At 37.1% G+C, this 16,931-nt stretch overlaps 1 protein-coding gene across 2 annotated transcripts in view; it reads left to right on the forward strand.

The window, feature by feature from the left end:
- LOC124181160 (extracellular sulfatase SULF-1 homolog) overlaps positions 1 to 16,931 on the forward strand; it is an 85,786-nt gene that overhangs the window by 54,254 nt on the left and 14,601 nt on the right. For both annotated transcript variants that reach the window (XM_046567451.1, XM_046567450.1), the window contains exons 4-6: positions 1,107 to 1,428; positions 13,057 to 13,207; positions 13,720 to 13,895. In XM_046567451.1, the coding sequence (XP_046423407.1) occupies positions 1,107 to 1,428; positions 13,057 to 13,207; positions 13,720 to 13,895 (649 nt within the window). The remainder of the gene's footprint in view (positions 1 to 1,106; positions 1,429 to 13,056; positions 13,208 to 13,719; positions 13,896 to 16,931) is intronic.

The following is a 16,931-nucleotide window of genomic DNA, read 5'->3' on the forward strand; positions in this document are numbered from 1 at the left end:
TGTATTGACATTTGAATTGTTCACCTCGGTATCGAGCGCACGGTGATTAATCGAAACCTGTAAAAGCTGTTGCGCATCATAACGAATTGCATGGTGAAAAAGACTGCAAATTTACACAGACACGTGCACAGTATGCAATCGTTGCGAATCATCTATTAGATGCCAAAGCCAATATTTACGCGCAGCCTTCGCAAAGTTAATTACTCAACAAAAGTTGCGCGAAGCGAATTGTAAAAGAAACTCGTCGTTTTTTCTTCTCTTCCTCTTTTATTCTACCGCTGTACTTTTTTCACTCGTCATTATTATTATTATTATTATTATTATTATTATTATTATTATTATTATTATTATTATATCTTTTTCAGTTTTGCACCCGGCATCGCGTTTGCGGCTATCCATCACGTGAATAGTGTTTTTATTTTCACTAATTGCAACCGCTCGTTTCAGTCCTCCGCTCCCTTACTTTTTACACTCTGAGGCACTCACAGTGCATGCAGGAATACATGCCACGTATACAATAATTATATACGTATACTTTCAAGATTTTTTAAAAATATTTCCATCGCAATCGTTTCGTATAGTCGTTACACTTTGAATGCACGAGGTTGAAGTTCGTAATGTTTAGGTAACGATGCATTTTTAGGAGAAAAATCAACGAATTGAATCCATATTTGGCCGATTTAAGTAGCATAATAAAGAGAGTTCTGTGTACAGATCCCGATACCGATATTTTACCGACATTTTAGTTACTTCGCAGCTCGGACACAAACCCTTTTCTTCCGAGTGATCTTCCGCATTGCGCTCTACGTGACCATAGTTTTTATCGATTATCGAAAAAAAATGACCTGTGTCTGATCTGTGAAGCGACTGAAATGTCGGTAAATTATCAATATCGGGATCCGTACGCAGAACTTTCGTTATTATGCTACTGATTCATCGACTCGTTAAAAATCATTCAATCATAGCTGCGGAGTCGCAAAATAGTATATCATTCTTTAATTCCTCGTTACATCAACGTTCCTAGAGATTTGGATTTTAAAATTCATTCGCCAACCGAGCCCGATTTCGAGAAATCACTGTTTCAATAAACGCGTTTTTCGTTCCAGGATACTTTGGGAAATACTTGAATAAGTACAACGGGTCTTACATACCGCCAGGCTGGAGAGAATGGGGGGGACTGATAATGAACTCACGGTACTACAACTACAGCGTCAACATGAACGGGAAGAAAATAAAGCACGGTTTTGAGTACAGCAAGGATTATTATCCAGACCTCATCGCCAATGATAGCGTCGCATTTCTCAGACAGAGCAAGCACAACTTTGCTCGTAAGCCACTGATGCTAGTTGCCAGTTTCCCGTCGCCTCATGGACCCGAAGATTCTGCACCACAATTCTCTCATCTGTTCTTCAACGTCACCACTCACCAGTGAGTAAATTCTTTACACTCCATTTTCACGTTGCCTGGATCATTTTGTCTTAAGATAATCATACAGCACCTAAACTCACCTCATTTTCCATCCCAACGAGATAGTTTTATTCAAATTCATCTTGTATCGAATAAGCGAGAAAGATATTTTTTGCTCAAAATTAACTTCACCCGCTCTCAGCAAATCTTTCATTGAATCAACGAATAATTATTCGCTGCAACAACATATTTTTTCCTCACTGGCATATATGTATAAGTATATTGTTCAATCAACAATTAAATTTTCTCGGTGTATCAAGAATCTCCACAAAATTCAATCGTTTTTTATTTATTTGATTACCCGATTGTCGAACATTAAGAATTTCTCAAATTTGCGTGCGACAAGAAAAGGGCAATTTTCTTAATAATTTTAGAAAAACAAATACTAAAATTGTAAACATCATATTTTATTTCACATTGCTTTGAAAGATTAAAAATCTACAAGGGTCGTTGCATTTCACTGAAATTTACTTGAACAGTGTTTTTTTTCCTCTTGTGTCAATAGTAAACCGAATATTGCTGTCTGTCATTTCAAACAAATTTCAGTGCCATTTTGAAAAATTAAAGATTTTACAATACCAGTGTGATAAAAAAAAAATTTCAGCGGGATTGTAGAGAATAATTGTCTCGAGAAAATAATCCATCGTGGAACGAAACGAACGAACTTGCTAAATTTTTAACCATTATAAAGTGATTTGAGATAAAAAATCGATATCCAGGCTACAGTTTATAATAATTTTAGTATTTTTTTTCTTTTCATTACATTTTCAGGAAAATTTTCTTATAGCTCAGGAACATGTGAATTTAATAAATCGTCAAAGTACGACCACCTCGTTATGAAATAAACAAAAATTTATCGACACTTAACTGACTAACCTCCGTAAAATTTGTTTCTATAAACAATTCAACCGTCGAACCGTAATTGGTTTATAATTTATCATAACGACCCTCACCTTTTCAATTAATCGATGATTTGAAGCGAAACTTCTCAATTATTCCGTATTTGCAAACGCAGACATCTCTGGCACACTATAAGGAAAACTGATCAGTTATTCCTTTGAAAAACAAGGGATGCAGAGAATAATTACTGTAATTGACGGAAACCGCGACCCGAGGCTGATACAATATACACACAACAGTTTCGCCGTAGTAATTCGCCTTTCTATTATAATCGACGACAAGCGAAAAGAACCTAAAGGTAGAAAAAAAAGAAAAGGCTGGTAGTTTTTTCTCCCTGTTTTATACGCCTTCGAGAAAATTCGACTTGCCGTATACCTACATCGTCTTCGTACAACGTGTTACGAAGCAATGAAAATTATTTCCCCAGCGAAGTATAGAGTAGAACCTGAAAAAAAAAAAAAAAAAAAAATTACAAAAATATACACCTGCCAAACGCTCGACGATTTATTCGCTCCTCGACCAATGAAAAAGTAGAAAAAAAATCCCTGACGTAAACGCTCCGAGGCATTCGGCCTCAGAGCTGCTACTTCGAAAGCAGAGTTTAAACAAGAGAGATTTGCTTGCCTGCGGTTCAATCGAAAACCTCCTCTTATTTCCAAAAATTTTATGTCTACTCGCTGGCTCGGTTTTTATGAGCAAGTTTTTTCGTTTCGCAGATTTTCATTGTGTACAGTTTGTACTGAATTTAATTTTGCACAATCGTGGCCGAGTAATGAAGTTTAGTTATATCATCGCTTGTGCGAAAACGACGTAAAGGATATGATGTCATGAATTTATGCGATTAATTATACAGTGGGAAACTTTGATCCTAGCTGAATTAACAAAATTGTCCTTGCGTTTTCTAGTTTCATTGTAGATACATGTGACACAAACGACATTCCAAATGCAAGTATTAATATGTCAGACTTCTTTAGCGGCTTACGAATATTGACGCACAGAGTAAACCTGAGGTATACAACAGCGGTAAAAAGTCTAATAATAGCCGTGATCCAGGAGTCGATTATGATGAAGAATAAGAGTTAGAAACATGAAACGGCCTCGATGTCTTTAGATATTTCTTTTTCGAAGAGATGATCCAGAGTGACGGAAATGTGCAGATGAGAATCAAAATCAAAGAGCCAATATTCACTCGGTAATTAGAAAGTCAAAAATTTGACAGTTGGAAATCGAATTGTAAATCGAGTGACTGTAATATTATCTGAACTAACGAGAAATCAATCGAGATAACTGAAATCATTAACAATCATTGCGAAGCATTTAAAATCACATGATAACGTTGAAGAAATCGCGTATCAAGCGTTGGAAATCATCGTAACCGTTGTAAGTCTGATCTCATCATGATTCCCAGTGATCACCAAGTGATTTCTATTGGTCAAAAATGATTTACCAGTGTCGCAGTTCATTTCCTGTGATTCTTTCCGATACGGAAATCACTGACCATCGTCTGGAACGCTCTGAAACCGTTGGAACTGGCTGGAAATCAATAAAAATCACATGATAAGATGGAAACTAATAAGAATCGAACTCCAAATTGATCTTATTCAATCAGAATCATGAGTTCGATTTCCAAGCGAATGGCTCCTAGATCACTACCGAAGTGCTCGAGGTGGTTACAAGCTGTGTCAGCTCGAAGCGACGAAGTCGATGAGGCCGAAAAGCACTAGACAATGTCTCTGCAGCAGTCTAGAAACAACGGCGGCTAGACAGCTTCAGCGTGACGTCATCGTCGCATGATCGAGCACCCTAGAGACAGCGAAAGCCGGATAGCTAACCACGAAAGCACGGACGCATGTTCACTCTGCCGGGTGTTGTAATTGCCAGACGAACGACGCCTCCGCTCTGGAAAGTTGATAACGCGATGCTTGTTCCTTGGTCCCAGGACTGAATGTGAATGTAAACTGCATGATTGTAACTCCGGAACATCGAGATGACGACTCCGGGATCATATCCACGAAGGTGTGAACTACTCGCGGTTATCGGGAGAAAAATTATCAGGCTTTCAGTTGACCAAAGTCTTGGACAATAGATAAATTGGATAAATTCATTGTTGTCAGGTTTTTGGTGTCTCTGGTGAAAGTGATTTTTAGGATTTTCTACGAAGTTTTAGAGAAATTGGAACATTTCGTACAATTTTACAAATTTGTAAGTATACGTAGTTTCTCATCAAAAGATTTTTGCCAAAATTTATATTTTTTCAGTAAAAACAATCTAAAAGACGCTATAATTTTTAGTAAAAAATTATGCACATTTACAATTTTGCAGGGAATAACACGAAATGTTCGAATTTCTTAAAATTCGTGGTAGTTGAAATTTTCACCAGGGATAAAAATTTTCGAAGTGAGACAGGATTGAATACCGGGAGAAAATAATTCACGGTCATATTATCATGGTATGAGAATTTTTTAGAGGATAGTTTAATTTCTCGAACGGTCGTTGATTTCATAGCGAATTGGAGCATATTTTTTGCAACGGTTGACAATGAATAGACGATAAAATCATGGAAGGTTGTTTTTTTCTGAAATTGACGAGCCTTGAAGATCGTTGAACCTTGTTCTAAACAAATCCTTATTGGCCGCATCATTTTGTGACTTTCCTAATTTCGTCTGACGCTAAAAAGTCCCGATGTGAAAGAATGATCTTGTTCTTTGCTCTCGAATTCGAGAAAAAATGGATACTTAATATTCCCTTCGTATACTCAATATGATAAAACTGTGAATTATGCGACACTAAATTTTAAGAAATTGGGAAACGCCAGAACACATTTCCGTATATAAATTACGCACAAATGGTGTACTCAAAGGTGTTGATAAACTTTTCGAAGTTCGGGTATATGATCTGTACGGCTACTATAACTTCTTTTACTTAACGATACGGAAATGATTATTATTCATTTATGCGGTCGGAGATACTGTCTAACAGTCTTCGATAAGAAACAAGAATCAGTCGAGTCCACGTTCCGCAATGTGTCGTTCAAAGATTGAAACAACGACTAACGAGCTGTCAATGGATTCGACACAACTGTCAGGATCCAGCTTTCGTATTTCAGTTATACCTCGACAAATGGTAGCATAACATTAATTATTATTAATCTGTCGATGCTGATTATCGACGCTTTTAGTCTTTGAGCCAATTCTCAACCTTCGCTGTCCGCTTGACAATTCAGCGAACTCGGTGCGATTTCTATTTACTTATTTTTCAAAGTTACCTTTGGGTTCTTTTCTGTCGCAGTCGTTGGTTCAATTAATCTGAAACATTACGAACGGCGTTACAATCGAACTAATTGACCTCTTATAGAATGATCTATTTAAAACTTTGCATTATTTTATGAATTGAAATCATTAATTTTCGATCGATTTCTTTGTTCTCCAATTCTGTTTCTGACTTTCGTTCTACATTTTTTATTTCACAGAGGGAACTGAACTTCAAGCGTGATTTTGTGGAACATTTTTTTTTTTTTTTTGGTAATTCGATCGATAATTCTCTAACTGTTTTCCTCTTTAAAAGTTCTCTTTGATCTCTTTAACAATTTTTCAGCGATCTTTTATCGTTGCTTGCTCACAATTTTTGGTCGTTGTAATTATTATACAAAATATTCGCAAAAACTGCGTGCGTGTTCATAATTTTTGGTTTTATTAAATTTTTTTTAGTTTCATGCAAAACCAGTTTTCATGAATTACAGCGCATAAACTCTTTTCACATTTCTCAAACTCCAGATATAAACGCGCAGGCTTTTTTACTATTGCACGAAAAAATGACCAAAGAATATTTGCGAAATCGAGGTAAAACAAGCAGAATCGTATTTCGCTCATACTTTCGCGCATGGACGCTTCTGTAAACAAGGTATACCTACTACAGTCTTTGGAAAATCGAATAGAAATTGAATTCAAACCTGGCCTCGGGGTGACTCGTAGCTGTTCCGTTCTTCACGATCCACGAGTATAAAATCCGATGAAATTCTCGCAAATTGCAGTGCAGACTCTTTCTGAAATTCAATTTCGTTATTTCCAGCCCGCGATACGCGACGCCATAAAACTTTCATACCTTGCTGTACCTGCACAACGCAACACATGTAATATTATAATACCCACTGTATGCTTCGTGACTGCTCGGTGCTTGAGTCGCAAACAAAATTAACCGTAGAATGCTCATAAATCGTTTAAATACCGTGCCTGATGAAAAATCGACCGTCTATGTTTGAGAAAATATTTACCTCGTACATTAAAATATACAAGAAGAACAGTTCTATGTATAAACCTAGATACACGTACATATTTAACGTCGTTAGCAATGTTGTTAGAAAAATATTTTCTTAGGATCCTCGTGAAGCTAATATATTATGATGCTTGCCGATTACGAGCCTGCAGTGTGTCAATATGTGTATATTTTGATTATTCGTTATTGAAGAATAAATGAAAATAATAAAACGGAAACTTTACCGTGCTTAAATTACTGCAATACACTAAATATGAATTACAACTCCATAGATCGAAATAGGGTATTTTCAAGTGCAAACGCGGCTGCAATTATTCACACATAGCAAAATTGAAATTATATCTAAGTAAGAACGATTGAAGTAAATGAATAAATCATATCGTTTCGAATAAAATATTCTTTAACATAAATTAATTGAGGAATACCAAGGATAGAAAATAGGAGACTGCTTACAGCCACTGATGTTCAAAATTATACTAGGTATCCAATTTATAACAGCATGAATATGTTTGCTCAAAGGAAACACTCGAGTGCACGACTTACGTTAGAGTTCGTAATTCAAGTACGGTAGAAGGAACTGATTATCAAACTGATGAATAAATCGTGCATCCCTAAGAGATTAAACCCCGCTGCAACTAATCGTGTAATTATACATCCTTGTGTGCATAATTGACCGGTTCTCAAAGAGCAGATACAGTGCAGCCCTTAATCTAGTCTGCCTCTAGCCATGTTGTATAAAATGAAAAGTTTATCCCGCGTCTCTATGTGCGTGCGTGTCTGTGAACGAATCCTCCTTCAAAAGGTTAGAAAATTCTGTGAATTTGGACTTATCGAAGTTAATCAAGAGTCAATAAAAAAAAAATTTAAACTAAGAATTTTTCAGGACGATTCGATGTTTTCAATTCAGAAAGTATATGAACCAGATAAAGTCTAGCGTTGAAAAGAAATTCTAGTCATATATTTTTTTAATACCTCTGAAGTTGACGTTGAATTTTACAGAATTTTTATTTACGCCAGAATGTTTAAATCTGAAATTTCTTGTTTCTACCGAGCACAAATTACACGGAGCAGTTACTCAACTTTGACTTCCCAACGGCTAGGAGCTGGATGACTGATCCATCCTGTCAAATCCTCGCCCTATTTTGACCCGAAGCTTCGGTGCACCAATCTGGCATCATTTGTCATCGAGTCTTTCTTGCCGATTGTGATCTTTCGTTAGACGTACAACCCCGGCCCGTTACAGTCGTATGGATATACTTATATACATCTTTATTGATATCAATCTCCGTGTCTAATTTGACCCCTTAACAGGCAATAAAAAATACCGATAAATCAAACTTTATTCCTTAACGACTCGTGACACAAAAGGCGCCGGGGAGAGCAGACGGTGTAATAATAATTACTAATGCCAATGTAAGAACATATTTTTGTCTGTGGGTGACGTGCGGCGAGAGGTGAATTCTCTGAACTTGTACATTTTTCATTCGTTATTCCTAAGAGAAAATTATCATGCATCTGTACATCAGGAGTTAAAAGTATCATTGAGGTTGGCGCAGAGTTCATAAATTTAAACCCAACGTAGGAAATGGTTTTGTTTCGTTTTCACGCCAATTTTTAATAGACGTAGTTTATTATATTCATTGGTTATTTTTGTTGTGAATTAATGTTCTGTAATAGATTTTCTTCGTGGATTTTCAGTAAACTCGTAAATACACGTCGTTGTCTATAAATAATGTAGAGAAACTGCGTAAAACGGTTTCTGAGAATTCATTTGTATTACACTTTGGAATTCATAACACGGTGCGATAACGCGGTGTCTTCAAACTTGTTTCAAAGTAGACTTTCGTAGATCGAGTTTACGCTTCAAATATTTTCTTACGTACCGACAGGAAACTGTGTTAAGAACGGATGAACCTCACCGTCTGAATCGACAGTAAGGATAAAAGAAAAACCCGTTTAAAAAAAAAATCTCCAGTAACGTTATTTACTCCAATGGCAGTGAACACGAATCAAAAAATATCTCCGTGAACAAAATGAGCCCCGAAGCATTAGAATCTTATCAGAAATCTCAGGGTTGATATAACAATTACGAATATTCTAATTATGAAACTTGTCTCAAATCTTTGTCACCTCAGCTTGTATTATTCGAATTTTCTTGGATTCATTTCGTTTCTTCACTAGGAACGTTTTTTCATTCCCGTCCACAGTCATAGGCGCAAATAACATTGCCGGAGATTTTTCAAGCGGATATTTATCTCTTCCTTACTCCTCATCCTTGATCAAATTTAACTTCGATAGTGGATCGTGAGTCGCAAATGCCGCAGCGGATGGAAACTTCTGACATAGAATAACGAGCCTTTGGACGTCACCGTGACATCTTTCAGTCGCCGATCTCGTGATTATCAGCCTCGCGATCAGTCCCTGCCTGATTAAGCTTACCATATCGGAAAATTCTCGTTATAAGAAAATCCGCCCGTATATTCCGTACAGGATAAGAGATCCTCCATCTTCCCCGTCAATTTCTCCCCCTTCGAAAGATCATTCGATTTGGAATGAAGGAACCGTCTTCTCTCCAACGAATAATACGGTCAAAGGGACCAACGAAACCTGCGACAGAAATAACTTTCCGATAATCCGAAGCTGCTTTTCTACTTACGGTTAATTCGCGATTGCCGGCGAGTATATCGATGCCTCGAAAATTAGTTTTTATTGACTTTTCCGAGGTTTCGTAATCGCGGTTTTCCCTGTTCCGGGATCCAGAACCACGCGAGGGTCTTGTTCGGATAGCTCGTAGAAAAACTAGCGACTTAAGGTCGACCCTGATCCGGCCCTCGAATTTCCTCTTTTCACGCTACAGGTTCCTAATTTACAGAAAAAAATATTATGCAATTCTAATTTCGAACTACATATTTAGATTCGTGGTTAACGAGTCAAAAGCTATCAGGTTCTGTCTGCAGGGAATTTTATTTGGTATATGAAAAAGTCCGGGATATTCGAAAAATGCTTGCAGTTGTTCTTGGAATTTTTCCCAAATATGGCGTTCGATGCGATCTCTTAATTTTTGTACGGTATTACTAATAAATTTAACTAGCTGTTGACAGATTTCATTTCACTTGCTCTACGCTCCCTCAATATATAAAATCGACGATGATATTAATAAGATTGTGAATATATGTATGCTTGAAGCTCTAAGCGTTATATGATACCGATATATTTACGATCTTGTGTGTTTTTATTTTTTATTAATAAACTACTCGATCGAATCCAATGTTTTCAAAAATAAAAATATAGGAAACGTATTGCGGAATACGACGTGTCGAAGCAAGAAGTCGGGAATTTTTAAAACGAAATTAAGTGGCCATCCAGTTACTCTGCATGAATAATTGAATATGCGAGAAAAAAAATTTCTCAACATTAATTACTATCTAGACCTTGATTGATTTTGTAACCAAAGTCAATCATACTTTCTCTTACTTTCATTAAAACGTCAAAAATATTCAAAATGTTTAAAAATCTTAGAAACTATATATATCCAATCTCCGGTGTTCGTAACTTGAATTCTTATGCTTTTCGCCTTTTTACGAAAACCATTGTAGTTTACCAGTAAAATAATTTGACAACAATACCTAGTCAATGTATGACTATATACTTGAAAAATTATCGACACAATATTGATTTTTAACTGGCCAATCTCTTCAACTTCACTTCAGGTATCCGATCAATCTTACGTTCTGTGGCATTCGGAGTGCTGAATTTAACTTTTCCATTGAGATCCCTGCGGAGCCATGCAATGTTTGACTGCCTTATCCCAACGACCGCGGGACTCGGGTTTGCCTCAAATATAACAAACTCGGTTTTACATCCAACCGTTTCACAATCGAGACACCGGTAAAAAATTGATGAAATCCCTCGACCGAAGTAGAGCATAACACTGCAACCAGCGTACATTGTATATTGGGAAAAATTTCGTTCGGTATCCTTACAAGAATTCAATTTCAAGATTGTTGTTATTACGTGAATAAGTGGTACGATTCACTTTTTGGTGTAATTCCTATAGTCCCCAATACTGCATTTTCCGGTCATAACTAAATAAATAATTGTCGTTTCACATCCCGAAATGTATTTTTTCTGTTTTAATGGAAAATGGAAACATGTAGCTGAGGATTAATGGGTTTTACGAATAAGGCGATACGGATGGCAGACGTCGAGTTGCTGCGGTTGTTATTTTATCAAATTCGTTACTTCAAGTGGCCGCCTCATCACCGCTGTCTGTGGGTAAAATGCATAGCTAAGTGGTTTGCGGAGGCTGTACATATACCGTGTGGAAAATAAACCGTAATTAAGGGCCCAGACTATCCAGACAAACGAGACGACGCTCTTCAAGATGTCTCCTACCCAGCCTTGCTTCACGCTCAAACTCATCCCCCTTCACAACTAGACGGTGAAAACTTTCGCATTCCCCCGAGAGAAATATATTATTACATATATAATACATAAATATACGTAATATAATATAGTTTCGAGATCGAGACCGAAAGTTTAAACTCGGACCGATTTAATAATCATAAGGTAAAAAAGGATGAGTTTCTTCTCGGTACAAAAATTTCAATCAATTGTCTGATCGTCGATGGAACTTTATTGTATTAACGAAGGAGAATTACATCGATCAAGACGCGTTTCAGCCGCACAGCGACACGAAACTTTGATAAAACTCAATCGAAGAATAAAAATTGAACGATATCGCAGATGTTAATCATTACCGCAGATATTAATCAGACATTTCGATGAATCGTCGTTTCGATCGATTCGTTTATAGTCTGTAATTTTTCAATGATCCAGTCCTCGATTCATCGATCAATCTATAGGCATTTAATCAGCCATTTAACCAAGGAATCGAAACTGCTCACCCTTATCTCCAAATACAATTTATTTCTGTTATCGTGTCGTTTTCGATTTGATACCGAAATATTTTTGAAATATTTTTTTACCAACCAGCAAGATTTCTTTTTTAAATTATATTTCGCACGTTTATTATCGTACAAGTATTATATCGGCACAAGAAAAAACGTGCGAAGAAGCGATCCAATTTTAAGAACTGGGTAGTGCGAACCTTTCGTGATTTATTGGATCAGAGGGGGAGCGAAAATATATATATATACATAAATGCGGTAAATCTGGTGTATCGAAATCTAGTATAAAAATCTGGTAACGGGAACCTCGTCCCATCTTTCTCGACCGCGTTTTTCCTCTCAATATTACCATCCCTCTTTATCTTTTTTTTGCACTCCTTTTGCTCACCGATTCATTGAACGAATTTTATATTCTTCCCTGCTCGTTCGTATTATACCTTGGAAAAAAGTTGATCCACACGTTATTTAACCTGTCTCAGAATTTCTTGCTTCATCTTCTGGATTCCAACAATAAAATCGCATAATTAAAATTTTTCGGACACTTCTTTCTCGGCACGTTATTCGTTTCAGCATTTTTGAAAAACCGATCTGAATCCCTCCAACTCAAACATGTGGTCACATTTTGTACAGATTTTTTTCTCCATAAACCGATATACTTGTTACTTGTACATTTGGCTGGAGTCGAGAACAGGTTTTTTAACATTGTTTTGAAACTGATAAAAAAAATAAATTTCCCAGCCACAAAGCTGTTTCTCCAATACGCAATGTACTTTTTTTTTTATGAAATCGAACATTGGTAAAAAAAAAATACCGTTCTCATCAACGACACTCTTCCGGAATACTTTGTTGCGTGAAATAAAAATCAAATTCTTCAAAGTGTGTTTAAAAAACAAATTCTTCTTTTGAAATTGGCGAAAAACAGTTGTGGTATTTTTCAATACATTGACCGATGGCAAAATCACTACCAAGCTAGATTCGGAGCCTAACAATTACATGGCGTTGAAAAGTGAGAACGAGACGCGAAACGGCCAGGGTTGGATGTAGATCAGTCAAGAATTGAGACGGAATGGCCCTTATCCGCGTTACATCCACAGAATAAACACGAGCCCGTAGCTTATCCGGCGAATCTGTGATATAACTTTGTCGGTGGAGTGGAGGATCATGTACCCAGCTGCATCATGGGTTGCAGCTAAATCGTGTGTAAGACGTCTTTAATATATTTCCGGCTGGAAACCCGCCGGCGTTCGCCTTACTTGCGAAGATATACCGGGATATTTATCGACCCCCTAGATTCGTGGCAAAGTGCTGCGTGCTTGTAATATATATCTATAAGGTATATATACAGGATACGCGAAATTCCACGGGGCAAGGTGTCGTCGATATGCGAATCTCGACTGCGTCTTGCGTTTTATCGCCTTTCGCGAGACCTTATCGCGAGCCATGCGTCTTGCCGACATCCTCGAGTTCGATCGTATTTACGAACCCGCATCGCGCCGTTATGTTTCAGCACTCCGGCCTACGACTATGCGCCAAATCCTGACAAGCAATGGATTCTACAGGTCACTCAGAAAATGCAACCCATTCACAAGGACTTCACCAATCTACTCATGACCAAGAGGCTGCAGACCTTGCAGAGCGTCGACGCGGCCGTTGATCGGGTCTGTTGATTTTTTAATCTTCATTTCCTTTCGTTACTTTGACTTTGGGAAAAACGAGATTCTGTTCTAATCCAAAATCCGTTTACGTGTTTCTCGACCATAATGCATTTTACGTAGGAAAGAAAAAAAATGTATACAACCACAAAATCCCTATGAATTCGAGTCACACTTTTTTCACATTTTTATGAAACTTTGTCATTTTAGTAAATCAGATTCGAAGGGAAGTTTAAAATCGTTACAGAATCAGAACAGCTGTACGATTGATGAGCAGTTTTTGAAAATAATTTTTGTATTTAATTTAAAAATAGAATCAATTAAAATTCGATTACAGATACTCGATGATCAATACGCTGCAATGATTTTCAGAGCATAATTTCGACCATGACCAATGATCTCTACGTTACTTTCTCCACTTCTCACAGCCGAGGCGTTATAGGTTTATAAGCTGCACCTTCGAAGCGCAGATCGTTGCAATATAATAATAACGAAATGGAATTATTGTACTTTCGCAGATATATCAGGAGCTGAAGGACTTGGGGGAACTGGACAACACCTACATAATATACACCTCTGACCACGGCTATCATCTGGGTCAATTTGGATTAATAAAGGGAAAAAGTTTTCCGTTTGAATTCGACGTCCGCGTTCCTTTCCTCATCAGGGGACCAGGGATCGAGCCAGGCTCTGTGTAAGTTTCAAAAACACACGCCTTAGGATGTTGGTGACGTACAGTCGAGTCAAAAACGTGACGAAAGTATAACATATAAAAAAAAACGTCTAGTGAAGATTTACAAAAAAAAGTATCGTTGTAATCCAGAAAATTGTTGAAGCGCTGAATTTCATTTTTTTGAAACGTATCATTATTTTTAAATTATTTGTTTATCAATCAATTCAGTGTGAATTGAAATCATTTTCTAAGAAACAAAAAATCCGAAATAAAGCCACGCTGTAATTTTTAGATGATAAAGTTGTGATTGGACGAGATTGGACGATTGATGTTATTTTTAATCACGGACGATTCATTTACCAGTAAAATGGTCCTGCCAAAATCGCATAAGCAATATAAACTTTTTCGGTAGAAAAATAATAGAATATAATGTGATTTCTGTTATGTAGTTAGAATAATGATATTTTTATAGTTTGAATCCAGTGACACTACTCTAAGCTTTGTTCTATCACGTTTTCAATTCAACACTTTTTCGAGCTGACTGTACGTCGCAAACATCCTTAATCCAAACTTTGCAACGAAGGTACTCATATAATACTCATATCCTCATGAATCCATAAATCCATTGAAATTCAGTTGTTAACCATCGAGTTGATGAGAAAACTCCGCAGAGCTTATAATAATAATAATAATTGTTTTTTAGTGCAAAGATTGTATTATAAAATATACAGTAGAATAATGTAACAAGCTGTAAGGAAAAGAAAAGAGTTGAGAGTATAAAGAAAGACGAGGAAGGGGGGATAAAAGAAACACGACAAGTCACGCATTTTAGGAAAAATTTACGAGATCATTTTCCCGGAATAAAATTAACCGAGAAAACTCGCTGCGCAAAGGAATTTCACGTTGAAACTTATATCCCGCTTATAATCAGCCTCTTATAATGTACGTGAAAGCTGGTGGGGTGCCGGTGAAAATTCTACGCTCAAGTTATTAATTCTTCTACTTTTGGCGCAAAGCTTTTGCACGACGTCGTTTTACTTCACGGAAATGCGGAGTCCTAAATTTAGCCAAATTAATTCACCGTTCATTCAACTACAGCGGCATAAACCACCGGCTAACTAGACTCTCCGCGACGTAGAAGAACATTTCTCAACGTGCGGATATATTTACTGCGTGTTCAATTTTCTTGTCAATTTTAAAACACCACGTGAGACAAATTTGTCAAAATTTCGCGGTCATCCCTGGTGAAAAATTTTCTCACACGTTTTTTCTCTTCAAAACGTTGAATTGGCTATTAGGGACCATCCATAAATTACGTCACACGTTAATGGGGGGGGGGGGATATCACCGTAATGTGACATAGTGTGACAAAAGCTTTGTGACGTTACATGTTAAAATTTAAAATACTAAAACACGAAATTTATATATAAAGATTATATAAGAAAAATAAGAAAAAGATGAAAATAACTGCTTTCTTTTGATTATTTTTAAATACATGCATAAGTTTGAAAAATTTGTGACGTCACATCAGGGGGGAGGGGGTTCTAAAAATGTGACAACCTGTGACAAGGACGGGAAGGGGGGTTTAAAAGTTCTAAAATTCGTGTAACGTAATTTATGGATGGCACCTTACGTAAATTTTCGACACTTGAAAATTCTACTAAAAAAAATCACCACATTATTTGAAAGTGGTATAATACAAACCTATATATTCTATACAGTTGTGCAATGAAATTTTGCCAGTTGAATCAGCAAAGCGTGTATAATAAATTACCTCGAAATGTTCGGCGCTTACATCTGACGATGAGGCACTGTAAAGTTTCAACTTCGTTTACAAATGTTTTGACCGTGAAAATTCCCCCGACGTCTTCAAAGTTTGGGTACACATTTACCTGCGTTGCTCGATACATACGCATTCACGTATACATTTATAATGTGTATTAGATATATACGTAACGCGATGTGCGGTCGAAACGCCGCGGACCGCGGTGACGTAGGTGGAATAAAAATTGCAAAGAAATTGATTCGAGCCTTTGACCTTTGTTTCAAGACTCCGACCACCGCGCAACGCTTTCGCCTGCGTCACGGAGTCTGCAGAACCAGTAAAAGTGATTGTTTTCAGAATAAACAGAGAACGGATCGTATGCCAACAGAGAAATTCGCATCGTAGATTACACGAATCGCTGGTAATTTAGCGCTAGACTGCGAATTTCAGCGTACGAAGCAAAGCTCCGACGCTTTAATCTCCCTCCTCTAACGTCGCTTCCCATGCTCTGCTTTATTTCGAATAATCAATCTCCGTTTTTATGCGGCTAGCCGTGCAATCGCAAAACACGAGTTAAAAACTACGTTTCAAAAATAGTGTATTCTATTTCATTTCGGTGCAATTGTTTTACTCGGTTATCTTCCATTTATCTCTCCCTCTCCGTTCTCATTCTACAGTTAAACGTTTTTTCGTTAACTTTTATTAAGGATGAATCAGCCAACCTCGTTTGAATCAAATGTCGGCGGAAGTGAATAAAACAGTTCAAATTTTTTTTTTTTTTTTTTCTTCAACTATTAGAGAAAGTAACGTTGCTATAGTTTTTTATAGTGAATATATTTTTAGAATTTTGATTCAAACTGGCCAGCCGATTAATTCTTAAGACACGTTGAGCGATTATTAAAAAAAAACTCGAATTACCCGCATCGAGGTTTCACCGATATTGACAAGCTCGAAGAAATTTGAGCACGACTTTGAAAGGGAGATTACTGTACAGGTAACGAGACCTCGAGACGGTATTATGAAAGTTCCAGGTCGTCATTCACGGTTCGTGATTATTCTAACATATGATCTCATCGTCAAGATCTAATCTTAAATACCCGAAGACCAATTAGTGCGGCGAAGAATCCGAAGCATCTTTAATCTGTCCGATGGTCAGGGTGGCTCTCGATGCTATCCGACGGATCAGACGATTCCCATCTGGATACGTGCAGCCTCAATTCGATTTCCGACAGTTTCTTTATCGCCTATCGACGCCAAGTTGTTACACATTTTTTAATATATTCTATCCATAC

This window comes from Neodiprion fabricii, chromosome 4 (assembly GCF_021155785.1).
Source record: "Neodiprion fabricii isolate iyNeoFabr1 chromosome 4, iyNeoFabr1.1, whole genome shotgun sequence".
Classification (NCBI taxonomy): Eukaryota; Metazoa; Arthropoda; class Insecta; order Hymenoptera; family Diprionidae; genus Neodiprion; species Neodiprion fabricii.